Source organism: Haemaphysalis longicornis, unplaced genomic scaffold (assembly GCF_048455015.1).
Source record: "Haemaphysalis longicornis isolate Haplotype H1 unplaced genomic scaffold, Haemaphysalis longicornis Haplotype H1 scaffold_2, whole genome shotgun sequence".
Lineage (NCBI taxonomy): Eukaryota > Metazoa > Arthropoda > Arachnida > Ixodida > Ixodidae > Haemaphysalis > Haemaphysalis longicornis.
This window is the reverse complement of record NW_027526295.1, coordinates 277,057,317-277,084,912: the sequence shown is the minus strand read 5'-3', so window position 1 is coordinate 277,084,912 and position 27,596 is coordinate 277,057,317. Positions and strand designations below refer to the sequence as shown.

At 46.3% G+C, this 27,596-nt stretch overlaps 1 protein-coding gene across 1 annotated transcript; it reads left to right on the top strand.

Annotated features, from left to right (window-relative positions):
• The first annotated feature begins 754 nt into the window (after positions 1-754).
• Positions 755-26,302, top strand: LOC144168651 (putative transporter YutK). Its single transcript, XM_077697594.1, has 10 exons — positions 755-1,138; positions 2,271-2,446; positions 4,834-4,975; positions 15,329-15,550; positions 17,451-17,612; positions 18,779-18,904; positions 20,607-20,734; positions 22,846-23,017; positions 23,581-23,920; positions 25,928-26,302. Exons 1-10 carry the CDS (start codon positions 755-757, stop codon positions 25,990-25,992), a joined length of 1,917 nt encoding a protein of 638 aa, XP_077553720.1. The 3' UTR covers positions 25,993-26,302.
• Positions 26,303-27,596: the final 1,294 nt, after the last annotated feature.

The following is a 27,596-nucleotide window of genomic DNA, read 5'->3' as shown; positions in this document are numbered from 1 at the left end:
TCTTGCGAGCGAAGATTTTTGGGAGCCTAGCCGCTTTGTCCTTGACTTCTTGGCCTAGTTCCTCTTCATTTTATTTTCTTGTGGCATCGCTTCTGCTTCAAACACATTTACGACCACGTTCACTGCCAGCACGCGCGCCCCGATCCCCGGTGGCTGAGGCTTTACCAAATTTGGTTCGCCGCCTTACAACACCAACTTTTCCCCAGCACTCCGGCATAAATTTTTCGGGGACGACTCTGCCGAATGACTCTGTCTGCTATACTGCGTACCTGCGACTGCCGCTCATTTTGTCTTGGAGTATGATTGCTACGCTGCCTATGGCTTTCGCACTCTTTAATCGCCCCCTAAAAACACCCGTTCTATGTACTTCGACTGTGTACTCCCAGACGCGGGCCATAACTGCGCTCTCTCTGTTATGGGCCTCTGTTGCCGAGTTTTTACATGACCAGAATGGTGCCCTGATGAGTATAAGGCAGAATGTTACGAGACCATCGCACCATCTCACAGGCCGCCCTCCGGTACCCCCTCAAGACTCCACCTGTACTCCAGGCCAGCACAGATTGAAGCAGCAAGGGCGCTTTACCTAAAGCTTAATTCAACCATCTCACTCTCTCTATCTGTTCCTCTCTCTCCGTCTCAAATTCCCTGAGGAGCAAATGACATAAACATCGACTGATGATAGGACCCCATCTTGAATTACTCAGTAAAGGAAAGGATGTGGATTTGAAATCTACTGCCAAGCAGTTTGCAATGAATGGTTCCGCAGCGAGCATCGGAGGAGAGCCTTGCATCGGTGAGCTCGATGGAGGAGACGCGAAGCGTGATGTCGTTCATCCTGTCCCGGGTACCCGAGCACGGATCCATTGCGGCCGCGGCCAGTGCGCCGCCACTGCCGGGGCCAAGCATTGGCGGTGCCATGTCGAGCACCACGACGTCTTCGATGCTGGCCCACGCGGCGCCCTGCGGAGACAGCGTCGCCCTGGCGCTGTCGCCGCCGATGCCCGTGGCGGTGCGCGAGCGCAGCTTCCCAAAGGCCGCCATTATCGCGTGCCTGCCGAGCCTGCTCAAGCTGCTGCTGCTGCTTTTCGCGCACGTGGTCGTCATCATCGCCTTCGTTGACCACGGATGGGATGCCAAGGTGAGTACTAGTAATGTCACATATTTTGCCAGCCGAGCCAAAACGTTACCGATCGAAGAAATCGCCCGAGGGCCTAGATTTCACCCCGACTTGGTGGCCTCTGAGGTGCTTTTATAAATAATAAACCTCTCTTTGCCGCCGCACAGTCGGAAATGGCCGCATAACGTACTCTGTGAGCGTCGTTGCAAGAATATCGGTGTTTAAAAGGAGTAACTATGAAATATTTTTATTCTTGTGAGTTTATTCGCGCTGCCGCCGTTTCCCAATCGGAGAAGCGATGTTTTCAATACTGAACCATCAAACTACTCAAAAACAAATTATTCCTAGTTAGTCGCCACGAATTAAGGCCTTTATAATCATTTACTGATCACTTTATAACGTGTAAGACCAAAAAGTATTGGCCAGCTTGTCATTTTGATAAGTGAATTTACGAGAATTTCTCGCAAATAAGTTCTGTGCGTGTAATTTAACGGATGGTGACACAGTTTGAAAGGAGTGCTCTAAACATGAACAAACAAAATATTGTGGCGCCTTGCCGAACAGAGACGCGGGTTGGCTACACACAGGAAGAGCGCTGTTTATTGAACGTCTTGCGTATCTGAAGATGAGAGCTTTGGTGAGACACGACAGCGGTGGCTGGAATGATGGCGTACACCCCAAAGTACGAGCCTCAAACCAACGCGCGTCATCGTCGTCTGCTGCGCCGCAGGGCACGAACCCGCACAGAGGGTAGCACGGCCCCTATTCTTTGCGCACTTATAGCCTGGAGGGTCAGAGTTACACACGTGACAATATATGCGATCATGAAATATCTAAAAAGTGAGCCAAAATCATATTGGCAGGATAGAACACAAATCTTTAGCAAATCAGTGTCCGGTCAGTGCGGTGGTTAGTGAGGTTCGCAAATGGGTGCCATATCTCCTCTTACGCCAAGTCTATAAATAAAAAAACACTCTACTTCCACAAGATAGTAACACTGGGGATTACATGTGCTCATCCACACAGTGGTGCCATACGCAGTATCTCCGTTAAGATCTGAAAGAACTCAACTTGCATGTTTAGAAAGTAATGACCTGAGTTATAGGAGCACTGTTACGGTACGTTCTTTATCCAAGCTATGTACAATTTACAGGAGCCGTGGTGCAAGGGCGCGGGCCTGCTGCTCGTTCTGATGGCCGTGCTGGACGCGAGCCTGTTGGGAACCGTCTGTCTGGGGCGCTGTGGGAGACCCGCCAACAGGGTCGCCGCCTTTGCCGGCAGGGCGAGGGAACAGATCGCCACCGTCACGGACCGCAAGGGCTTCTTCAGGTGCGTACCGCAGGCTGCGGCTTTTCAAACTGCCCGCATGCTATTTTTAGGAGACGTTGACGCTCGTTTACGCTCGCCCACGTGATGCTTGTGAAAAAAAATAATTGGAGAAAAAAAAATTAAAGGAAACAACACACAAAATGACGGCTTCGTGCAGGTCTCATGACAAGATCGCAGCGTCGCGCTGTAAATGAAGGAATATAGGGATGCTTAAGTTTGCGTAAGCGCTTTGAAGGCGAAATTTTAACGTACTATTGTGAAGGGTACCTTTTATTACACCGACCATCGTGATAAATTGGAATACGAACAACGGAGCGCTTGGCTTTTTCAGTACATGCCGGGCATCCTGGCTACGAGCCGCGCATGCGCAGTGCGAACAAGTTACGAGAGAGCGCGGCCAACTTTGATATGGAAAGACCATCGCATTTCCATAGTTTGTTGGGCGCTCTGCGCGAAATAAGAAATAGAGGAATATAGCTGCATGCGCCGTTTTCGCTCATCGCAGCGACCGAGTTAGACAACGCTTTCGTGAGAGGGTGCTGAACGCGGTGGAAAGACAAAACAAAACACTCACACGCCGAACGACGGTGTTTCCATATTACTTCGGACAAAAACTCTCGTAACTTGTTCGCACTGTGCATAAGCGGCCTGTCGCCAGTATGGAGGCTATGTACTGAAAGCCACGCGCTCCATTGTTCTTATTCCAATTTATCACGATAGTACACAAGTCGACACAGTAGCCACGTTATGTTCTCGCCCTTACTACCCTTAATTCATATTGATTCTAATTTAGTACACCCTGATTAATCTTAATCCACCTCTATGCTTTCCTTAATTTTACTTAATTCATCCTATACACCCAAACCAATATAAATCCTCTCTAATCCAAACGTAATATGCGGTAATAGCAGTTACATATGAATGAATAATTAGTTTCTCATACCTGTAGAAACGTGTGATTAAGTATTTATCAATAGATATGTGTCCGGCTAAAACTTGTTTCACAATGGGCACGGCGCCGAGTTGGCGCAGTGGTAACGCAGTCGGGTACGGCTTTGGAGTTCCGGGTTTGAATCCCACACCAACAGATATCATTATTTTTTTCTCTTTCCAGGGGTCTTTAAACGCCTCGCTAGGAGCCTTTTTTGTCTGTTACAGACGATAGCTTTTCCTTTCAATGAACCAGTTCATTTTTTCGCCTTTAAAACAGCCAGATGCCTTCTTTGTTCCGCTATGTTTGTTCTATGCTACGTAATTTGTGACCATAGGCGCTAATGTGAAGCGTGCCTATCCGCCTCTTGTGGCAGTGTTTGATTCCGCAATAGAATTTCTATCTTACAGTATTTGCACAATTCTAACGATGTCCCGATTGTGACGCGCAGGTACGTTTAGGCAGAAAAATTTCAAAAAATATTTTGACGCTGATTATACCACCCAGATATAAAAAACAAAGCATCACGTACCTGGCAAGAGGCATTTGATTTGAAGCACGAAGTTACGGCAACAAAAATTCGGCGTACTTTCTAAACTTGATTACCCAGCTTCTGCTGGCATTAAAACTTGAGCGGGAACATTGTAAGCATTTGCCTTTACCTCATATTATAGACGAGAGGGGCCGTTGGATCATTCGCGGCTAATTCGTGAATGTTACATGGAGGTCTCAAACCTATCGCAAACATGCGTGCTCAGGGCCGGTAAAGCCCTGCATGAAAACACCAATCTGAATTTTTTACGTCAATCGTCCACTAGTGTCTCCGGAACACCCAGTCGGAATGATGCTGCTCGGTTCATAGCGGCACCTCTTCGAAGGCACAATGACTGAAACGGCGCGCTAATGGCAGCTGCAGGAATATCTGCCCGTTGAGGAATGGTTGAACCCGCATATACTCACGTGGCTTCGACGGATTATTTTGGATTGGATTTAGTTTGATTTTTGGAAATATTTCATGTCCGTGGCAATGCTGCCGGCCGCTTTGAAGTCGACTTAGTTTTTGGGCGGGATTGTAGCACGCACCCAAACGTCAAGGCTAGTTTTAGCAAAATGAGGTGCGCGTTAGACTCATGCGAATACGGTATACTCTGTCTGGTTGGAAGTTGCACAGTCCGTGTGGCCTAATATACGCACCCAAGACAGGAATAAAATACTCATGATATCTTGTAATCTGCATTGGAGAGATTCTCAGAACGCACTTCACGGATAGAGACGAGTTTGCACATAGTCTTCCGCCTATTTAGTACCTGCGCAGACACAAGTCAAACGTGCAGTCGCATGAGAACAAAAGCTGCTGCAGTTGCAAAAAGGAATAAGTTATATATTGTTTCGAAATGAATGTTTATCGAATGTGATTTAGTCTGCCAAGTCGCTGGAATCGACCGCGCACGTGCAGGACCTTCTGGACCCTGGTTTGGGTCGCTGTGCTGCTTTTCCTGGCGGTGGACTCAAAGTTGCACCCTGACCGCGTCGTGGCTGCGGTGGGAATGGTCGTGCTCTTTGGATTCGGATACATCTTCTCCAACAACCGTAGCAAGGCACGCTGTTCTTTATTTTTCTAGTTCGCATTAAATCGCTAGACCTTTCAGGAAACAAAAATGAAATAGCGCAATTTAAGCTGCGTGGTGGTGAAGGGAGCGAAAGCTTTAACTGACAGCGGATAATATTTAAGTAAATAGTGCTCAAGGTTTTACGTATTCCGCTAATTCTTATTTTGAATACGCGGAGCATATGACAGCCGTATTATTATAGTTGCACAGTATTGTCGCTCTTTTTACAGCGGCCTGATAAGCAGATTTCTGTGCATAAAGGACGACTTGCTAAAGCATTTCTATCTCACAATGAAATTCACACGAACGAAGCTACGAGGCAATGGTTGGTTTAGCAGTTTGAATCGAAGACGGTTGGAAGCGAGCTTGGTTGCAAAGTTCTGACGTAGAAGACAACTAAGTAATCGAAAACAGTGCCGTAAATTCCAGAGACGGATGCAGCATGGTGCGATGACTTTACTTCAGTTTTTTATTGTTCAGACCGAATTGCAGGGTAGTTTGATCAGTTCTATAGGGTATTCTGATGAACACAAGCAAGGAAAGATATTGGCACGCCTTTGAATCTCCCTCGGAAATAGGCAAGAACACCAAGAGCGCTTCGAAGAGGTCAGCGTTTGGTATGAAGGAATTGTTGTTGTTTATTGGAAAAGGCAGATGCATTCAGAGTAAGAAATAATTTAATTTTAGCGACTATGAACATCACATTGCTTCGAGTAAATTTGTGCGTGGTAGAATAAATTGTTGCATAGAATAAGAATCTGGCACAGTGTATGTGGCTCCCGTAACTCTCTGCGTAGAGTGCTTGGAACTCCATGAGAGATGCCATCTCCTTACACGCAACATTTAATGCTATATGTATACGTCATTCCCTTAAAGAATAAATGATATTGAACATATGTGGCGGAAGGGACCTCAGGTTAGAGACCGAAGTTATTGTTATTCGGTAAACATGAATGTCATTTTCAATGGCCGTTTTTTCTGCTCGCTTTTAATATTATTCGAGATTTCAGTAGGCGCGCTTCTAAAATGGTACTTGGGGCTAACCGCCGTGGGAGAACAAAATGAGGACGTCGAGCTATAAGCTTGCCAGAGCTTTTCCTTTGGACTGCAAACGGCCGTATATAACATAGGTTATAACAGCAGGGTCTTTTCTTACAGTAAAATGAGGGTTCCGCATTTTCGCGTTGACGTTCAGTTAGTGGCAAGGTGATGGGCGGAGAACCTGTGCAAAGAAGGGCGCAAGTGTAGGTATTGATTGCAGCTTGATTTAGCTATAAGAATGCAAAACATTTCACGTGTCTCTGACGACCGTGAAACTGGCAGAAATTAAGGGCACGTGCAGAGACGAGCAGAATAACATTACACACAACATGGAGGCGATATTAAAAGTAGTGGAACGATTGTACACCGGACAATACGGCAGCGAAGTTAGACCAGAAGAAACTACTAAGCGTACAAGCTTAGTTTGTGATGTCCCACTAGTAACCAAACACGAAGTAGAAAAGGCTCTCAAGGGCATGCAACCAGAAAGAGCTGCAGGTGACAACGGTATAACCGAGCATCTCTTAAAATACGAAGGAGGTATTCTACTGAAAAAGCGATTCACAAGGCGGGGGACACGAAAGTCCTTAAGTAAAACTACAGACCCATCAGCCTTCTTTCGGTTATATGCAAGCTGTATACCAAAGTAATACTTCGCCGCATAAGTTACGGGCTATATTCCCAACAACCCTGATAGCAGGCTGGGTTTAGGAAAGAATACTCAACAATAGATCACATCCGTGTTGTCAATCAAGTGATAGAAAAATACCCAGAGTATAAGACCCTTTATATGACATTTATAGACTACCAAGAGCCGTTTGATTCAGTAAGCGTTGAAGCAGTTATGGAAGCATTAAAAGTTCATGGAATAGGGGAAACTTACATTAGACTCTCAGACGGTATACTGTATTTACTCGATTATAAGCACCCCCTTTTTTCCACCATCGCGATACCAAAGGGAGGGGGATGCTTATATTCCAAAAACCTAAATCCCCCCCCCCCCCCTTCCCCTACTTTTTTCTTGGCCGTATATCGACGACACGGGCTCAAAGAAAATGTTTCAATTGGAGAAAATTAAAAAGAAAAATATTTACAGACAGGGAACCCATCTACATATGATACTCAGGATACTCATTCACCCTCACTGCCATTCGAGTTCGTTATGCCGCTTGGGCCGCCGCTTCCAGTATCCCTCCGTAGGTCGTCTTCTGTTCCGTTGAAGTAGTTTGCAATTGAAAACCTAACTGACCAGGCCACAACTTCGACTCGGACCTGCTTCCACGCGTCTGAAATCCCCTTCGCGATGGTTGCTTAGAAAATGGGGTGCCTAGATTCGCATTCCAACTTTTTTCTTTTTTTTTCAGAAAGTATGGGAGGGTGCTTATAATCGCAGAAATACGGTATATAACGGGTGAACGGGCCGGGTGATTTTCTAAAACGAAAGCAATAAACTCCCTTTCCGAAAGGGGGTACGACAGGATGATGCCATCTCGGTAAACTGCTCACGGGATACTTGGAGGGTGTATTCAAGAAGCCTGACTTGTAAAACACAGAATTACAGATAAACGAAGAATACGTGAGCCATTTGAGGTTTGCAGACGACATAATCTTGCAAAGCGAGTCTGCAGAACACCATCAAAGAACACTTGAGCAGCTGCAGCCAGAATGCGTCGCCATTGAGATAAAAGTTAACATGAATAAATATAACGTTATGATGAATAAACATGCCGAAAGCCCCCTTAACGGCATATAACTACCTCGGACATGTTGTCAGCGCTTATCCCAACCACGAGAAAGAAATTCGGCGCAGAATAGGTCTGGGCTGGGGTGCACTCGTCAAACACTCCCCAAAAACGAAACTTAAGCTACCTCTATCACTGACAAGGGGAATATACACAGAATGCGTCCTGGCCGTCATGGCATGTGGAGAGAAAACTTATCGCCTTACTAACAACTTCAAAGCAAACTTCGGTCGGCTCAGCGGGCCATGAAAAAAAGAATGATAGGCGTAACGTTAAGGGACAGGGAACGTATTTCCTGGATCAGTGAACAACTTGAGTCGAGGATATCATAGTTCAAATAAAGCACGTAGTTAGACAATGTGGCATTTGTTGGACCACCAGGGAAACAGAGTGGATACCTAGAGACGGTTTTAGAAGACAGGGAAGGCCAATGGAGCGATGAAAGGGAGAAATAAGGAAGTTCAAGGGCAAACAATGAACTCGAGCAGCGCACGGCAGCAGCGGTTCGAAGTCAGTGGGAGATGCCTTCGTCCTGCCGTGCATCCAGTAGGCTGTTGATGTTGATGTTGTTGTTGTTGTTGATGATGATGATGGTGGTGATGAAGATGACGATGAAAATAAAAGGTTTAAAGTTTATCGTGTTTTAGGATTTTCAAGCCACCCACAACCCGCACGCATGCGATTAAAACTATTTGAATTTAAATGTTGTTTACTGAGGCGCAAGCATTATGTGCCCCATGGGGTGAAAACTTTTGGACATCTAAGCACCCGTTATGATGTAGTAAATGCGGAAGCATCAGTATTTATTTGTGGAAAGCGATGCCGGTTTTGTGCGGCGTGCTGCCATGTTCCACAGCGGATGTTGATGTTGCCTATGGTTCAGAGAACGTCGCCGCATAAGCCGAACCCATGAAATCTGTAGCACAAGTGTAGCGCGGAAGGCAGCGTGTTCATTCTACGCACGTATGAGAACATTGTGCCTGCAGTCGCATGGCCTCGGCAAACTGCCCTCTTCCTCACAGTGTCGCCATACTTTCTTTTTCCGCTTTCCTGCTGGCGCTATCTCGTCTACTTTAGGGGTCCTCATCATTCGCATGATGCATCGAAGGACGTCGGCGATGCGAAAGCACAGGAGTGGGCGCTCAAGAGCTTGGGCTCTAAAACTGGCTATCGTCAAAATCAGACAGTCTTCCGCCGCTCCTACCAAGCATATTCCGTTTCTGTCTCATCCACCGACCTCTCGCGCTGTTCCCCTCCTGTCCCGATTCACCCATTGGACGTTTGCGGAGTTCAGCATGCGCCGTCTGTTTTGACTCTTGGGGCTGTCAGTCGGGACTTTTGAGAACTGGAGCGCGAGCCTCGTGAGGCAGCCTCATTCGTATTTCGTGATTCAAACATTTTTGCAGCGCGTTATTAAATATTTTCTGTACAAGAAATTGAGCTCACGTGTACTTTTAAATAATATAACATTTTAAGCACCAATTACGTATTGACGTTCTCCCTCAAATATGCCCAATATTATTTTTTGCTGAACAATGTTAACAAATATGGAGCATCTTCCTATATTTATTACATTGACGATGTTTCACCAATTTAAATGTCTCACTCACGAATCCTTCTAACTTTAACGTGGCGGCTGAATCTAGGGACAGGCAGACAGACAGACAGACAGACAGACAGACAGACAGACAGACAGACAGACAGACAGACAGACAGACAGACAGACAGACAGACAGACAGACAGACAGAGAGACAGCAATTTTCGCGTTTGAGTAGCCCAAGAAAGACTACCGTCTTTAAATCAGGCCCTTCCCAGGGAGTTTCACAGTGCGAGCTTAAACATGACAGTAGTGGGCGGTGGTAGTACCTGCCATTGTACTTCAGACGGAGCGAAAGAAAGGACAAGCAGCGAAATCCACTATCCTTGTTAACTCTGCAATTCAAGGTGGCATAAACGAGCAGCGGCGCAACCCGTCGGAGACAGACCGGAGCCATTCAAAAGCGTTAAGGAGGATGGCAACTCAAGGCGTCTCCAGCGGCAACATTGCCAAGCCTTTCGACAACGCGAGGCGCAACAAGGCGTCGCAGGCGTCCTCATTAATACATCTATAGTTTCGTGTTCCCAACCTATAAGAAATGATCGAGTGTCCTCCGAATTTTATCAGTTTGGTGCAGTTTTCTTGCCTGTTTCGACAAAGTTTTTCATTAGAAACAATATGTTAATTCGTTTTTGTAAAAACCAATCCATGTATATTTTTAATTCAAATAAAAGCAGAAGTAATAACTATGCGCCCGTGTGGCGCTAGATATGCACCCAAAATTTAAATTTCATAAATAATGTAACTTGCCTGAACCGTGCCAGCAGCGTTAGCAAATGGGAAGCATGCTTACTTAAATATACATGGGATTTGTGGCTCCTACTTTAAGGACGTACTTTCGAGGTCAAAGGCGGTGATGGCGTACAGAAAGAACTCTCCCCATTAATAATGAACGCTAGGACCTGACCACAGCAAAAAACAATAGATACGTCTTAAGTGTAGCAGTGTTCCTGAACCTGACATCCTTTATTCAATGCTGGGCGGCAAGGTCAGGTCCGAGAGGATGTACTTCTCTAAATTGCTAAGCCGCACGGTACACTACCCCATCTGAAAAGGGGGTCCAACCATTTGTGGCCGGATCTCCGAGACCTCATGCCTTGGCGCGTGACTGCAGTTTCGAGCGCACCATTTCAGTTTTCCGTAAAGACCGTGAAAAGTCATCGATTGGCTTCAGCAGAGCAGCCGGACCCGTTGGCCGCAGATTTTGTCGCTGGGAGTCACGGCACGATTGAACCTATAATGGCTCAAACCGGCTTTATAGCGTGGGCGAAAGAAGTAAGTCACGAACACTTGCGTGGTCGCCTGTTTACGGTCTCCGCAAAGCGGTGGAGTATGCTTAACCACAGACTCTTCCGTAGGCACACGAAACTGGAAGATCGTAAACAAGTCGAACGGAGGTGCTGTTGTAACCAGAGAGATCAGACTGAGCACGTCTTAGGATCACGGGCCACTCTACGCAATTATAGTGCTTTTGATGTGCTTCAGAAAGAGTACAGTGATTGAGGCTAAAAAAATTCGGAGGATGCTTAGAAATGTCCAAGTCTGTGAAAGGGAAAGCATAGCTCCATCGGCAGTCGATATTCTGTTGAACTTTCGTTTGAACAGAAGGGCCGCGCCCGTCACCCTTTGATTAGCACCGTTGGCAGACCTTTCGAAGTTCGTTCCGCCTGTTTGTCATCGCCAGGAGCCTCCGGTTCGCCCCCGTCGGAACCTTCACTTCTCAAGTGAACTTACACCTCCTACTCTGATATTTCCCTTCCCAGGCTTCCACTCCTGTTATCTTTTCCGCGCGATTTTCTGTACCTCACATGGCCACCCGCGATGGTGCAGAGGCTAAGGCGTTGTTCCGCTGAGCCCATTGACGCGGTTTCGATCCGGGCTGCCGTGGACGCTTTCCAGAAGGATTCGAAAGGAGTTTCACTCAACGTCAAACCTGTCAGAAGTGCAGAGCAGTGATTCGCCAAGGGGCCTGTGGTGGTGCCTTTGTCCGCTTATTGCTACCACCCGTTACCCTCTTCCCCTCCCCGTCTCACTCCTCTCTTGAAGAAATTGAACAGAGCCTTTGTCCAATGCAATTCAAATTTCCTGCTTTTGCAGTGCTCGCGCGCCCTCTACCCGGAACAGCACGTGCGGGAGTTCGGCGTCCCTATTCTCCACACACTAAATTCACTGTGAACTGTGAATTCGCCGGACGTTTTTTCTCATATTGGCTTTCAATATTAGTCACGTGCTTCCAGTTGACGAACCGCTTGTGTGTGCCTTCATCATTTTGACTTTTCATGACGTCTACTAGCCCAACTTTTAAAGTTTGCCTCTTTTACATCTACTGAAAGCGCCTAACTCTTCACCTGAAATAAAAAATAGACAAAATGCCGCGGACATGAGAACGTAGGCCTGACTTTGCTTTTCAACAACAATATGGCTTTTATGGCACAGACTCTCCGTGATGGGGTGAGAAGACGTGACATAGTTTAAATAGTTGGCGGGAACGCTTACGTCACACATTGGCAACTTCAGCTTGCGTAAAAGTGACGGGTGCTACGTAACAGCTTACAAACGGCGGCTGATTTTGCCGTGAAACAGGGCAAAACATTTAACCCACCTTCGACCCAGGCGCATTTTCGCACGACGCCCGGTTTAAAGCTGTTTTCTAGCGAAACAAATAATAGTTTTGACTGTTTCCAAGTTAGCGATGAAGGAGCATAAAAATGACAAGCCCCTCCATGACAAAGAGAACCCAACGCATGGCACGCACCTTGACACCTTGGCACCCTCCATGACCCCACCGCCACCTCCAACCCGTGCACACCTAAACCGGCAACCCGGGATGGGGGCATATTTTGCGTGAAATACAATATGTGCTCACGCCGGCGTTCCAACAGGACAAGTTGCTTTCAACTTGTTCTTGAAAAGCACATATTGGGTGTCATGACTTCCTTTGTAACAAAACATGAGTTACTGAGTGAACATCAATACGGGTTCACCTCCGGCGCGGGCACGCAGGTGTTACTTAAAAATTTGTCTGATACCCTCCTAACATAGATCACAATGAGGTTTCGTTTGGGTTATTTCTTGATGTTAAGAAAGCGTTTAATACTGTGAACGATGGTATACTCTGTACTAAATTATACCCTTGTGGCTTCCGCGGACCATTTCTATCTCATCTTCAAAATTACCTTCGGGGTCGTTCTCAAGTGGTGTCACTTGGATTGGTGCTGAGTGGTAGTATCAGACATAAGAGAGTTGTCCCGCAAGGGTCTATCTTGTCACCTCTTCTTTTTTATTTTGTAAGTTAATGACTTAGCTACTGTTGTTAAAACTTAAAACATTTATCAATACGCTGATGACACCATGCTGATATCTGGCAACTCTGGTTATTCTCTAGCTCTCTCAAATCTTCAAGACGATGCCAGAAGGGTAGCGGATTGGTTCAAAGCAAATTTAACAACAAACAACCCTGTAAAAAGTCGGCTAGTTTGTTTCCGAAATCGACAGAAAACAGTGCCGAACGACTGCTTCATTACAATACACTTATGAAATTGTGCATCTTGTTCTTGTGACCGTATTTTCTGTGTCGAGTCTGTTAAATACCTAGGTGTACATTTTCATGGGGATCGTTCGTGGAACACACACATGGCTCACATATGTAAAAAGCTTAGAACTATTGCCTGTATGCTGTACAACTTAAAAGTGTTTCTGCCTTCCTCTGTTCGAAAAATACTAGCTCAAACTTTGGGTTATAGTGTTCTTCGTTATGGCATGTGCTGTTTTTTCAACTGCTCCGCTACCTGGAAAAAGAGAGTTAACAGTATCTTGAAAAACATAGCCAAGAGTGTTCTTTATAAGTCACACGTGCCGGATTCGGACAGTGTATTTAAGGCAAGTGGTTTACCGTCATTCGATACATTGTTTAAGCAAATCGTCGTGCTAAAATATTTCTGGTGTACGGGTTACCGAACTCCCAATGTTAAACCTATACCTCTGCGGCACATACCTCGATATATGACACTAAGGGTCCGTACGCATTACGGAATGGCTGCGCGGCCATATTATATTCCTGCTATCTTCAACGAATTGCCTGACGAATTGTTCTCTTCAACAACGCGGAAACACTTGCGTGCTGCTATGCTGGCTTAAAAAATATGCTGAAGCATGTATGTGTATACGGTGATTGGTAGCTATTTCTTTGTTCTCTAATTGTTTTCTTGTGACGAGAAAAATGTCACCCATGTAGCTGAAACCCATGTTGATTTATTGTATCTTTGTTTGTTTGTCTTCGTCTCTTCTGTTCGTCGGTTGTTGTTTGCTTTCCTTTTTTCTTTCCTCCCTTTAATTTTTCCCTCTCTTTTTTTCCTCTTTTTTCTTCTTCTATTTTTCTCTTTTTTTTTGTTTGCTTGTCTTCTTTTTACCTTCCTATTCAGTTACCACTGTCAATGAGTGTTTTTTAACAGAAGTGAAGGCCGCCGCTGCCAGGCGACGCCGCTCAAGCACACCTGTAGGCTTTGGCCGCCCCATTTTGCTTCTGTATGTACTCCTTGATAATAAACAATGATTGAACTGGCAGGGACCAGCAGCTAGTGGGCGAGGTGGGATTTAAGGCGGCAACGGCAGCGGCTACATTCTCGGCGGCGGCGGCGGTGGTGGCCTTCGGGCGTTTTTACACCCATTCGTGCCGCTGTTATTATCCTCAATCATATGATAACGGCGCTACAGCCACTGTCAGCCAACTGTGCAACTTGTGATAGGGGCATCGGTGGTGGCAAGGGGAATAACCGTTGTGATTGAAAGAGGGGTCGGCGGTGGCGAGGAGCCCCGAAGCGGTGCCGAGTAAATCAAATTCACCGGAAGGAGAACTGAGGGTGTCAGATATATAATACTTCGCCGTAAAAAAACACACAAAACGAGCGCACGCCCTTGGTGGCTCTATAAGATATCGTGACTCGTGGTACCATAGCGTGCCAGGTTACGCCGTCAGTTTCGCTGGTATTCGTCAGGCCTCTCACGGAAACGCTCTACTTGTGACTCAATAGCGCGCCGGGCGAAGCGTCAGTTTGCTTGGTGTTCATCGGAGCTGTCGGGGATGGCGCTACTCGTGACCCCATAGCACCAGGCGAGCCGTGTTTGCTTGGTGTTTGTCGGAGGTGTAGGATTGATTTTCGCCATGCCTCGAGATGAAAGATGCCTCGACGTCCGGTGTACCACCATTTTCTGCAACGGTTAAGCGCGGTAGACAACGCAAGTATGATAACACTGCCGACGCGAGGGAGACATACCATTCCCGCAGACGCAACAATGCTTGCGCATTGACGCCACGTAAGCAGAACGAAGTGCCCGGAGGAATTGCCTCACTGGCGGCAGCGTTGGTCCGAGTAAAACAAACTGCAGAAAAGCCAACTTTATGAGTTTCGCAATGAGTTTCGCAAAGCGATTATGATGATAAACAAAGGCCACTAGAGCGCCCCAAGATAAAGAACGCGTCCCGTGGCCGGTATCCATAAGGGTCCGTCGGGTTATGACGCCGACGTCTAGTCTCCGTCCCCATTTCTTTTCAATTATCCCCTTTCATTCCCCCGACTCAGCTGTACGCTGGTGAACTCCCAAATGAGTTCAAAATATCCCCAGTCCACTTGTTTTTGACTCTATATTTCAATAAATCCCTCACTCACTCCCATTGGATCGTCACGCCATCTTAGAAGCAGTTTGGATTAAGCACTTCGACTCCGGTTGCATGGGAGAAAGCTTCTCGTTTTAACCACCTATACCTTAAAGTAGGGGCTTTAGCTTTTATTTATTTTGTATTTGTTTCTACGATATGCTTTATCCACGTCACCATTACAGACTTTGCAGGGGAGGAATACATATTAACAATCTGCTTTAAAGCTTAAACGGCAGAATCATAGGGCATCTGCGGGGCCCGTTTTTGTACGCCTGGGTACAATTTCGCTCTTTTATGGCTGCAGATAAAGTGGCGTCCCGTGCTTGGTGGCCTTCTGCTCCAATTTCTTCTGGGGCTGCTGTTAGTGCGCGCTCACGTAGGGCGCGGCGCACTGCTATGCATCGCTGACAAGATAGCTGCCATCATGAGTTTCGCCGGCCATGGCTCGCGCTTCGTCTTCGGCTACCTCGCCACAGGAAAACTTGACGGAGGCCTGCCTGAGCAGAAACCTGTTCTTGCATTTACGGTGAGTGGGAAGCGAACACGTGCGTGTGTGCCCCTTTACGTGGCGCCGTTTCAGTGAAGGGCGGAACACCTAGGTGTTACAAGCCTCATAAATTATGACACTGTCAATTTTGGTGCAACCACAAACGTGTTTGTAAGAGATCAAAGGACGCGGCTGCTAAAAGTATACAGTGTACCATGGGTTGGTGATTGAAACGAAGTCGGCAAACGATACCAAATATCTGTTCAGGGTTTTTGATCGCATGGTGCAGAAGATGGAAACAGGTAGAGAGGAGATACTTTGAAGTCTTGCCAGCTGCATCTCTTTCAGCCCCGGCACGGGAGTCTATTCAGTGGCGTTGTTGCACAAACAAGCACTTTTTCCCACCTGGAACATGTAGTACTAGTTCTCTTCTCCCAGCAGCAGATAACTGCACCAATGCCTACATACTGTGCTCCATAAGCCATAAGCCAGATTTTCGTGATCTCTTACCCGGTGTATTGCCGTACTAAGTCACAAACTTACAGCGAATGTAAAAAAGAAGGCGGAAAGCGTAGCTTCCTAGCCTGCTGGTCTCCCCATTTCCGAACGATCCTGACTAAAACTGCGTCTTATTTGCTTTCTTGCTTGCTTACGCGCTGGCATTAGTTTTTCCAGAAGTTTTATGCAATCATATTTACTGCAGTGTTTTGAACAGCGTCGCACCAACGTTTAGCCATGCTCTTATTGTTCGCCATTCTTACTTCTCACTATATGACGTCCACATTCACCTAATATCCCCCTAGCTCATGTACAGGATATGAGCTAGGGGACACGTGCGTTGTGCAGATATCACCGAAATAATGCATTTCCCGGCACGAAAGATAATGACACCGGTGCAAGTCTCCTATCCGCAAGAATTGTGAGAATACATTTCTCTTTTGTCTTGCTCGTCAATGACGTAATGTGAACCTTCGTCTGTAGAAATCAGTTGCGAAAATATGTGAAACTTCGCTATTGCTGTGCTTATCACCATCAAAACTGCAACACCAATCGAACCAGTCTGCCGACAGTTGTATCCACAGCCGCTTGATGAAAAGGAGGCTTGTATGTTTCTGAAACGGTTCGTAAAATGGCCGACAGCGCAAAAACATGAAAGTGAATGAGATGAAAAAAAAATTAGGAAAACCATTGTCCGAACAGGAATACAACCTAGGGCCTGCTGAATGCCAGTGGACCCCTTCCCCCATCTCCCTCTCCCCCTCTCTCTCTCTCTCTCTCTCTCTCTCTCACACACACACACACACACACAGACAGAAACACACACGCATGCACACGCACACATGCTCCTCGACTCCAGGTGACTGTAGGTGGACCTAGTCAATGTGTTGGGACATTACTTGCAAAACACCAGCAACTGGGTCACATAGATCTACGTACTATGCGTTTGACGTTGCTTGACGTGTCTTTTGGCTCAATAATAAGGCAGGGAAACGCTAAGGTTTAATATAGGAATAATAACAAACGTACTAAGGTGGATTCCCCAGTTGCAGAGACAGCTGCCGTCGTAAGCTCTCAGCTGTTTCACCACTTACTATTTCGCAACGACGTCAACACACCCACCCGTAATACCCACCCGCGGCGTCAAGATACCCCCCCTCAAGGGAATCGGACAGTGACGATGGTCAGTCGTTGTCAGACCCAATACCCACTTCGCTGTAACAAAACATCACGAAGTACCACATATCCACTGAGCGGAATTATCAGGACGATGACAGCTGCCGTAAGAGGCTCACAGCCACTTCACCCATTCCCGTTGGCTTGGACATCAACATACGCACAAGAAGGAGCCCTCTGCGGCGTCAGTTGGACTTCAGCGCTTTCGCACTCACAACTCCTGAGATGTGCGTAGGCGTCTGTTTTGTTTTGTTTTTTTCCACAGGTGGCATCTGCGGTGGTGTTCTCCGGGCTGTTGGTGTCCGCGCTGTGCCACTACGGCCTGTTGCAGCGTGTCATGCTCAGGGTCGGACGACTGATGGAGTTTACGCTTGGCACCACGTCTTGCGAGTCCTTGTGTGCAGCCAGCAACGTCATCCTCGGAATGGTGCGCGACATTGGTATATCTGCGGGCAGCCGCCTGGCCATAAAGGCACCGACGCAAATGATGGCTGCTTTGGCCGCTTTGTAAAAATAATGCCAATCGATGTCGGCGCACATTTTATTGCACCTTGGTCGTCGCACTAAGGGACATCCTTCCTTTAGCTAAAGCCGAATTGAACGGGTCACAGTGTGTTTCACATCAGTTCGTCCATAGCTTGAACGCTTGAATGGTCTCATTAAAATCTTGAGTCATTTGTCACCTCGCCTGTACAAGGCATATATTGCCTTCTACCCCCTACTAACGAACTATGCGCTATCGGTCCGTGCTTCAGAGGAAAGCATAAACCTGTGGACAAGCGGGAAGCGCCGTGAGCTGGCGCAGGAATAAAGTAATAACCAGTGGTGTAACCCAAGGGAATTGTAAAAAGTAATATGCAAATACATACATACACACATACATACATACATACATACATACATACATACATACATACATACATACATACATACATACATACATACATACATACATACATACATACATACATACATACATACATACATACATACATACATACATACATAACATACACACATAGTTGGATATATGCCTGTGTGCAAGTGAATACCATTTTAATATGTTGCTTACTTATTGTCTAGTATAATCAGATTATACATAACAAAAACCAAGCTAATAAGGTATTTTCACTGGCAACTTGCAACCTGAAGGGCGAAACGATCAGTGGCCTGATATACTACATGCTCAGCAAATCAACCACGGTCTTGCAGGCTTTATTGCATTCAAAGCTGTATCCGCTGTACGTTATACCCCTAGCGCGATGGAACGGGGGTGAATGAGCTTGGCATATGCTGTATTTTAGTGGCAGAAGCCGACAGTGTGATTGTGAGAGCCTTGACAAAACGTGGAATATCTTAGCCACCTGAAGAAATGCCAAGAAACCACAGCAAAGGTGAGCAAATCTTCGCATATTACAGCGGCATCTCGGGCTATATTTATGAAACATAGAATACGTCGTTGTTATTAGACGGCATATAGAATCCTTGGAGTCTAAATAAATTGCAAAGTAGCATGTTGGTATTAGTGGATATGACAGTTGAAAGTTGAAAGTTGAAAGTTTATTGTGAGTGTACCTCTTCTCGTCGACGCAGACTGACTCGGCGCAGCTGATCAAGCCATACCTGGCAAAACTGACGAAATCGGAGTTACACTGCGTCATGACCTGCGGCTTTGCTACTATCTCGGGTAGCCTCTTTGCCGTCTTCACAGCGTTTGGCGTAAGTGCACAAGTTTATTGCTCCACGATGTGCAGCGCCTCTTATACCGTTTCTATTCTGTAGAGCTGATAAGTTCTAATGCATCACTTTTTCTTCCCACCATGAAGCTGGACTTTGCTCTTAAGATGGTCCATATTGAGTTCTGGAGCACGGGGCCTGACGTGACACAACGCTTTGGGGCGGCTGAGAGGGAAGATAACCGGGCGCCTTACATCACTCGGTCGCGTAAACTGCAGCCCTGTCTCAGCCGCTCTCGCGTAACAACTCCGCATGTTCAAATACGAGCGCAAGGGTAAAGAGGAACGGCTGGCTATGCTGAATTCGCCATTTGCCGGCGGCCCGGCCACATTTTCCTAGGCAGTACGATCACATCGTTTTCTCGCGGAACGGTATATTCGCCACTGACAACATCACAACCTCCCGTAAACTGCAGCTGTGCTGCAAAAATATGCGCCAACGCCTGCTTGAGGAAAAAAAAAGGTAGAAAGAAACGGGTACAAAACCTTCACACGGCGCCGCTTGTTTTAAGAGTGAGCCTGCAGACGCTGAAAGAAACCAGATTTTTGGTTCTCGAACTGCAGTATCACCTGAGTTCGGATGTTGCTCGTGAGGGTTTCGCGAAACAATTGGAAGTGCCACCATAGAATTGGAGTAACTGTGTCCTGGTAGCTCAACAAAATCGCACTGTTTTGGAACTCGGCGTAACATCGGCACCTTTAGCAATGCGCGGCCAAATTCTTTAGGCATAATACCTGGTTTCACGCAGTAAAATAATCCCTAATCCTTCTGTGAATGCATCATCCGTGTTCACCCAGGTGACGCAGAGAGATCAGTGGAAAGCGCGCAAAAGGTAATCTCCAGAATGGTTGGCCGGGCGTTGCAAGAGCGGGTGGTGTTCTGTCGAGCTTAAAAGCAAAAAGATGTTGTTCATAACTTCTACAAAAGCACAGATCGGTATATGAGAATCACCATCATCATTTATCCAACCCTTAAATTATGACGATGATTTCTTGGGTGATGCTCTCGTGAAAAATAAGAAAAAAAATGTAGCGATCTCAAACTTCAGGGAACACAGAACGCCTTGTGATACATTTTAAATAATTATTTGAAATTAATGTAGTTTTAATGTAGTTTTGACTAGAGGCAAGATTTCTAGATGTCAGAACGCGAAACCACAAGCGTTCACAGTTTCGATATGTTTTTGTTTCAATCCGCGTTATTCCCCTTATTGCTTTTATTGTGTACAGCAAGTCTGGATTTCCGAAAAAAAGTTGTTAGTTGGAGCTCGATATTTTGTGCCCTATTTCTTCTTATGCTGCCCTTTTCAGGTAGTCAGCACTATATAAATTGTTATGCAATGCACGAGCGAGAACTTTGAATCCTTTTTAGAAGAAAGTGAAACGACATCTGAAACAATGGGCCAAAAATACGCACCCGTGAACACTACTCTAATAAGTACACAATAAAGTCTGTCCATTGCACAAGTGCGCGGAATACCTAAGATTTCGCTAATTATCCCCGTTTATAAATAAGAAAAATGCAGTAACAAGCATAATAGGTGGGGATGAAACGCTTGAAAAAATGGTCGGTTGTTTTGCCTTTTAATTCTATGTCTGAAACATAATATTTTTCTTTCCTGCACTGGGCATGATTTCCGGCCGCATGTCATCGCAGTTACTAATACCATGATGGACCTTCGCAGGTGAAGGCTGAGCACATGATGGCAGCTTCGTTGATGTCCGCCCCCGCAGCACTGGCATTCGCCAAACTTTTGTACCCTGAAACCGAAGAAAACACATGCAGCCCTGAAAAGATCAAACAGTTGCAAAGGTAAATCTATGGTCCACTGATTGCTGTTTAGTAGTGCATCTAAAAAGACAACGAAAGCTAAAAATGGCTCACGATATTAGGCAGCTTCTGCAGAAACAGCACGGAATCTGGAATGAAAGAAGTTACAAAAACCAGCGCTCACGAATCACTGGTGAAAACATAATAGAAAGACAATAGACTAAAAAAACAAGACGTAAGCATACGTCCATACGTGTAAGCGAGACCACCCGGTATAGACGAATAGAGCTTACATCGGTGGTAGCCCAAAAAGATATCGAGGGTAATGCCTACTCACTTGAACAAGACAAGCATTTTTTTAACAGGCAAGATACGGAGGTTCCCGTTGTACGAAGGCTACTGGTGGCATGGTCTCTCCGTCTTCACCCCGTTCTCTGCCCATTTGGCCTCAGCCTCCATGCTGTTTTTGAAGAAGTCACGTGTACCCAACTATCCCTACGTCAAGCTTTAGTGATGTGAGGCAGACGAGCAACTCTTCTGTCTGCCTCCCATTTTCCCCGTCTCTTGTACGGCAGAAAAGCCTGTTAAAAAACTCACGAGCACATAGAAACGAACCCTCTATATACCTCGGGGGTGGCAGAAGAAAATAATGGTGAGTGACGGACTCGGGCTTGTCTAAGCCTTTGTGGTGTTACAAGTCACGTACATCACATTCCGAACATCGAGTAAATGGAGCTTTCGATAGCTCCCCGGTACCACCGTAGTATAACCGGTTATACCCAATTGCAACATACAAAACAAAGAGAACACGCAGCAGCCCCATGTCATCATCCTCAAAGTGGATTAGCACGTTATACAAGTTCTAATGAGCACGTCTACATGCAAGCTCTTCAAATGGGTCTGCATAACACGGTGGGCTAGTTTATGGAGGGTCGTCCTGGCAATCAGAAATAAACACTGAGCCAGACAAAAGGAAAGATGTGTCCTGCAAAGAATTGGCTGGAAGGTCAGCCTATCTGGAGAAACGCCAACTGGCGGAAGAAGGCTCGAAGCCACCAAAACCACGCCAGTTCCAAAAAACATGAACCCGGTGCACCACGGTGGAACACGGGATGCTGGAGCACGGCTATCACCAGGCAGCTGGAAGAAAAGGATGGGGTCTTCTTCACGGACACTTCAACAGGCAGATGAGCTGTGATTATCCTGGAATATACCTCTACACGACAAGACTAAATGGGTCACTCATTCGGAGCAAGCATACACTCTTTCAGTCTGGCTCGGTGTCCCAATAGGCACTTCGGGTGATCAAAAAAAGAGCCACCGAAGCGAAGATCGAAAACCTTTGGTCCCGGCACATTTCATGTTAAGGGCCCACGAGGTTGCCCACCATCAGGCCAAAGGACTGACTCACAGGGCTTTGGTGTGTAAGAGGGGAAATTACAAATCACCCTTACCCACAGGGACATAGCTACCTACTACAGGGAGGAAGAGCGAAGGCTCTCGGTACCACATAGCAAAGCCATATACAGGCAAATTGAGTCAGGGCTATCTCGCCCCGCTCCCCCCCACGACTCAACCGAACGTTCAAAACCAGTACGAATAAGCTTGCTTAGAGAGCCTAAAAATTAGGAATTATCCAGCGCGTGACAGTAAATAGCACGTATAGCCAAAAGCACTTGCCCTGTTTTTCGTTTTTATGTCCCTATCACAATCACCCCCCCCCCCCCCCGCCCTAGCTCCTAACGCGGGATGGAGGATATTGTTGTCCAGCACCCCTGGAGGATCGGCTCCTGCCACCTCCGTCCTTTGCGGAGGACGCACTGAAATCTATTTGAATAAAGGCTATGCCTTCTCTGCCTCTCCTAAAGTGCTCTTTCAAGTAAGCTGTTCAGTATTTCCCGCCAATTCTCGGACAAAGCGTTGACTAATGTTCTTTCAACTACATAGACAAGTAAATGAAGCCACAGGTTTTTATTCAGCTGAACCTACTTGCTTACAGGTTTCTGTGTTTAAAAGACGTCGGATGAATGTTCCTTGCCCAGTGTGCTCTATAAATGGGATCTATACCGAAGAAATATATCCTGGTGTGAACGAGTTGTATCTACACGTGGCATGCGTACGCCGAGGTTCCCTAATCGCTTCTTTCCATGTAGCCTTGAACGTGGGAGTCTGCTCGAGTCTATGGCCCGTGGCATGACCTCTCTCGTGATGTTGGTGGCCAACGTGGTGGGCTGCCTTCTTGGTTTCGTGGCGTTTATGGCACTAGCCGACGCCGTGCTCGTCTACCTTGGTACCTTGCTTCGATGGGAGTTCCTCACCGTTGATGTAAGTCGTGCTTTAAAGAACCATTGTTATGTCCCAATACAAACCTATGTTATAAATGTTCGGATCTTGGTTCTGCTAGGAGAGCCTAATTTTGGCTCTAACTGTAATGGCCCATTCTGAAAACTCAATGAGACGCGAACAAAACCGAAGTTCTTGCTAACGACTTACTCTGTCATAATTACATCTATTCCAGTTAAATACTGAGTTTGCATTTAGTAAATTGAGGGTCCTTCAATGCTAAAAAAAGCATTGATAGACTATGGTAAATGGTTACCCGCCGCGTTAAATTCATTTCACAGATAAAGTTAGCATAAACTTAAATTTTATCTACATACTTCGTATAAATTCTAAATCGCAATACAGTTGTTTTTCTGCAAATATTAAAAAGATCCGCGAACGTAACATGCTCATAAAAATCCCCAAGCTGGACATGCCAACAGCCCTCTATGTTGAGCCGGGACATTTCCTGACTGTTTGTTTTCCTGCGTACTATGATAGTGTGTGAAGAATTGCGGCTTTATAAGCATCTCTTTCTCTGTGGGCATTTTACACTGTTGGCACAGTGGCTGATGGGGCGCCTATTCATCCCGCTCGCACTGGCCATGGGCGTGAGCCTAGAAGAATGCTCGCGTGTGGCATCGCTGGTGGGCCTCAAGACGGCCCTGAACGAGGTGGTCGCCTACGGCCAGCTGAGCGACCTGGTCCAACGGGGCCTGCTGTCGCCCCGCGCCGAGATGGTGTGCACGTTCGCGCTGTGCGGCTTCTCCAACCTGGGCGCCCTCGGCGTCCAGCTCGGAGCGTGCGCGGCGTTGGTGCCCGATCGGCTGCCGGACTGCTCCCGCGTTGTCATGCGCGCACTCATCGCCGGCTGGGTGGCCTGCTTCATGACCGCCTGCACAGCCGGTCAGTGACACGGCACGCAGTCGCAGACCTATTGTTGCTAATCAGCACACTTTCAACGAAGGCATAATTAACCGATGAAACATAGCAGTGTTTTTTTATTCTTCATTGTGTAGAACTGAATGTGTGCCTTATGCCTTTGGAACGCATCCAAGGGATTATTGCAATAGTATTTGTATTACTTATTCATATAAAAAATCCAACTTAAAAGAAGTTCTATAATATGGAAAGCCACGTATTAAGTTAGATAACGTAGAAATATTTAACCTGCGCTGAACTCTAGACAAACGGGCGATTCTGCTTTTCGACAGTGTCAGAAAGGCAGCCGCCGCGGCTGGAATCAACCATGCGTACTAGGTAGGGATTACCGCCATAACGCCCTACCCACTGCGCCAACGTAATGGCTACCTGTAGAGATTGGAGCATTTCGCAAGAAAAACAAAACCCTATTGGTTTCAAAGCGTTTCAAAAGCAACGCAGCCTAGTCTCAGATATTGGGATCCTTTTACGGTTTAAGTATGGTAAGCTAAATATTTATGACAGCCTGGTTAGTCTTGTTTTCTTTCAATGGAAACACATCATTGTGTCAATATCACTGCTAAATATCTGATAAGAAATCTCCCCAAGACATCTAAACTCGTCGAATGAGCTGTAAATACGGAGGCATTCACGTCCAGTTGACCGCCGCCGAAAGGAGAGCGCCTGTCAGCCAGTGACTGCTGCGCCGCTGGGAAGAAAAGTGAAATAGGCCATAGAGCGAAGGGCAGTGCACCGCAAGCTGAAATCAAAGCAGTTTATTCAGAGTAACTCGCCACTATTTCAAGTCGCTGTGTGCATGCCCCCGAACTCCTTTCCTGTGTGTTTTAATGTTTCTGAAGCACGCGCTATGGAGCCCGTCGCAGCCCATACGCCGACCTGGCTTTAAAAGCTAACCACTTGAAAATCGTCTTTAGACTAAACAGAGGCTTAATGTGTTTAGTAAGATTTAAGATAAAACCAAGACACTTGGGAGGCCAACGTTTAGTTTTTATGGCCTATTTCTGCGCGAATGAATGTCTGATGACGGTTTGAGGAAGTTCTTGAGTATCTTTTCAGAGAAGAGATTGCAGAAGTAGCAAAAATTATGGGTTGGGCGAAAGTGGTCTGACTCGTTTGCCTTCGTTGCCTTTCTGTTGAACTTGTTTATCCATACTATAATGGAAAACATCTTTAGCTAATCTCTTGTTACAAGAACCTACCATGTTCACAATTAAAAGCTGTCATGTTTCATAAAATCATCATAATTACATAGCCGTACTTCAATAGCCGTCCCTGTAGGTCGTATCATTTTGAAGTGATCACTGAATTTTTTATGCGAAGCAAGAATTTCCGAACTCCAAATTTCTAACGCCAATTCCTCGGTGTTATTTTTTAGAACCCCTTTTTGGTGATTTTTCTCTTAGTTCACTGCGACAAACAGTGTCGAAATGCGCTAGCAGTGTCATTAGCGTTAGTAGTTATTAAAAGTACCCGCCGCGGTGGCTCAGTGGCTAAGGCGTTGCGCTACTGAGCACGAGGTCGCGGGTTCGATTCCCGGCCGCGGCGGCCGCTTTTCTGATGGAGGCGAAAAGCAAAAACGCCCGTGTGTACGAGATTTCGGCGCACGATAAAGATCCCCAGGTGGTCAAAATTAATCCGGAGCCCTCCACTACGGCGCGCCTCATCGCCAACGTTGCGCCGGCGCGTTAAACCCCAACAATCAATCAAAAGTATAGCCTATTTATGCCTAGTTTTCCTGTAACTTTTTATGACAGAACACTTTTTGCAATAATTACAGTCCCCAGGAAGCTGAAAACGGCTTAAAAAAGGCAACACCAAAAGCTCGACACCAAAATAATTGACACTAAAACCTGTCGGGGTTTTCCACCATATTCTTCCAGTGTTAAAATATTTTGAACCCTGACTTCGAGCATTTTGTTCACTTCTAGAGAAAACCTTCCCAACTGCTTTATGTTTGTGTGTTGTTTACAGGCGCACTGACGGACACAAGAGCCTACGAGGTCCTCACGCGATTCAAAAGCTATGAGTTCCTTTAGAAGATGACAAGAAAATTAAGCCAACGCCGAGTTTTCTACGATGTCGCGCAATATATAGTCATTCAAAGTGTATAATAATTGGAACATACCTTTACTTCACTTCCTGGGAAGGGCCGGGTCATTGATGCTCGCGCAGTGTTTTTGTGTGTGTGTGTGTGTGTGTGTGTGTGTGTGTTTGGGCGTTGTACAAAGTCCATCGACATTACAGTTATCCTTAATTTTCTCCCGACTGTATTAGGCACTTTTATACAATTTCACGACAGCCCTAGGTGCAGGGTAAGCGTAGCAAAGCGCTTGCGGCAACAGTTAATAAACCAGAGGTAACACACGAAATGGATCTTGGGAACTTCGTGAACCTGAATTTCGATTTGTTCGAAGCCGTGTGTCTCTAACATGGTGAACAGGCATGCACCACCGATCACCCACACGATAGAAAGAAAGGCAGAAAAACGGTAGGCTTACCTACCAGTGATGCCGTAGAAGCGGCTATAATCCATGTTTGACGCTGCCATTCGGCATAACCGGTGGGGTGATCACTTTGCGGCGGGCGTACGACCCTCATTTCTATCATCTTTTCGAGAGTAGGTCCCGCTTCGCCTCTTTGTGGATTATGAGTGGCCGTGCAACTACACGGATGTGCATTTTCCGTGCCTTCAAGTGCTATACAGGGTGTTACATCGATAATTGAAACACTTTAAAAAATTTTTTCCTGAGCAAACCGCTGCTCGGTTCACGCTCAAACTTTACGCGATGGGCGCATTTTCTGGTCTATTTTGTTTGGCACCAGGAACAACGACGGTACTTACCTGTATATTCTGAAAATAAATGAAAACGATTTTTGCGTATGGGAAAATGGCGGAAAATTTGGACGTGCAAGCCAGTGCAGGATGATCTTGGAAGGTCGGCGCCACCTGGGGTGTGCAGAGGCAAACGTGCGATAACAATTCAAGGTAGGAAGGAGCCAAATGAGGTAGCAAATGATAAAAAACTCTCATTTGTCCTCCTTTTACGATGATCGCAAATAGTTGCATACCAGCTGATGCCAATCATAATAAAATATTCCCATGGTTCACCGTTGCCAATATACATTGAATTCGTTTTCTTACCTGCTAACGCATTTTCTGATCGTGTGCCACCTCATTGGCACCTTTTTACCGTGAATCATCATCGCGCGTTTCGTTTCGCATACCCCAAGTGGTGCCGTCGTTCCAAGATCAGCCTGCAGTTGCTTGCATGTCCAAATTGGCCGCCATTCTCCTATAGGCGATAATCGTTTTTATTTATTTTAGGAATAACAAGTAAGTACCGCCGTTGTTCCTGGCGTCAAACTTTATAGACCACAAGATGCGGTCTTCTTGTAAAGTTTGAGGGCGAACCGAGCAGCGGTTCGCTAAGGAAAATCTTTTAAGGTGTTGCCGCTATTCCTGTGCCTTGACATTAGGTCAAAAAGCGCGATTTTGCCGCTAAAATCTGTCCGTTGCATATTCGCGTGGCCTCTTATTTCACCTACACATCAGTCTTTGCGCAGGCGAGATGTAAATTGGAAAACACGGGAGGCTTGACGGAGTGAACGATTTTCTATATCCGCTAAGTCGGCCGAGTTA

Excerpts from the sequence above, each read along its gene's own strand:
- LOC144168651 (XM_077697594.1), top strand. The coding sequence starts at position 755 with ATGGTTCCGCAGCGAGCATCGGAGGAGAGCCTTGCATCGGTGAGCTCG. Across the intron at positions 18,905-20,606 it reads CCGTCTTCACAGCGTTTGGC|GTGAAGGCTGAGCACATGAT; the intron begins GTAAGTGCACAA and ends GGACCTTCGCAG. Across the intron at positions 20,735-22,845 it reads AAGATCAAACAGTTGCAAAG|CCTTGAACGTGGGAGTCTGC; the intron begins GTAAATCTATGG and ends CTTTCCATGTAG.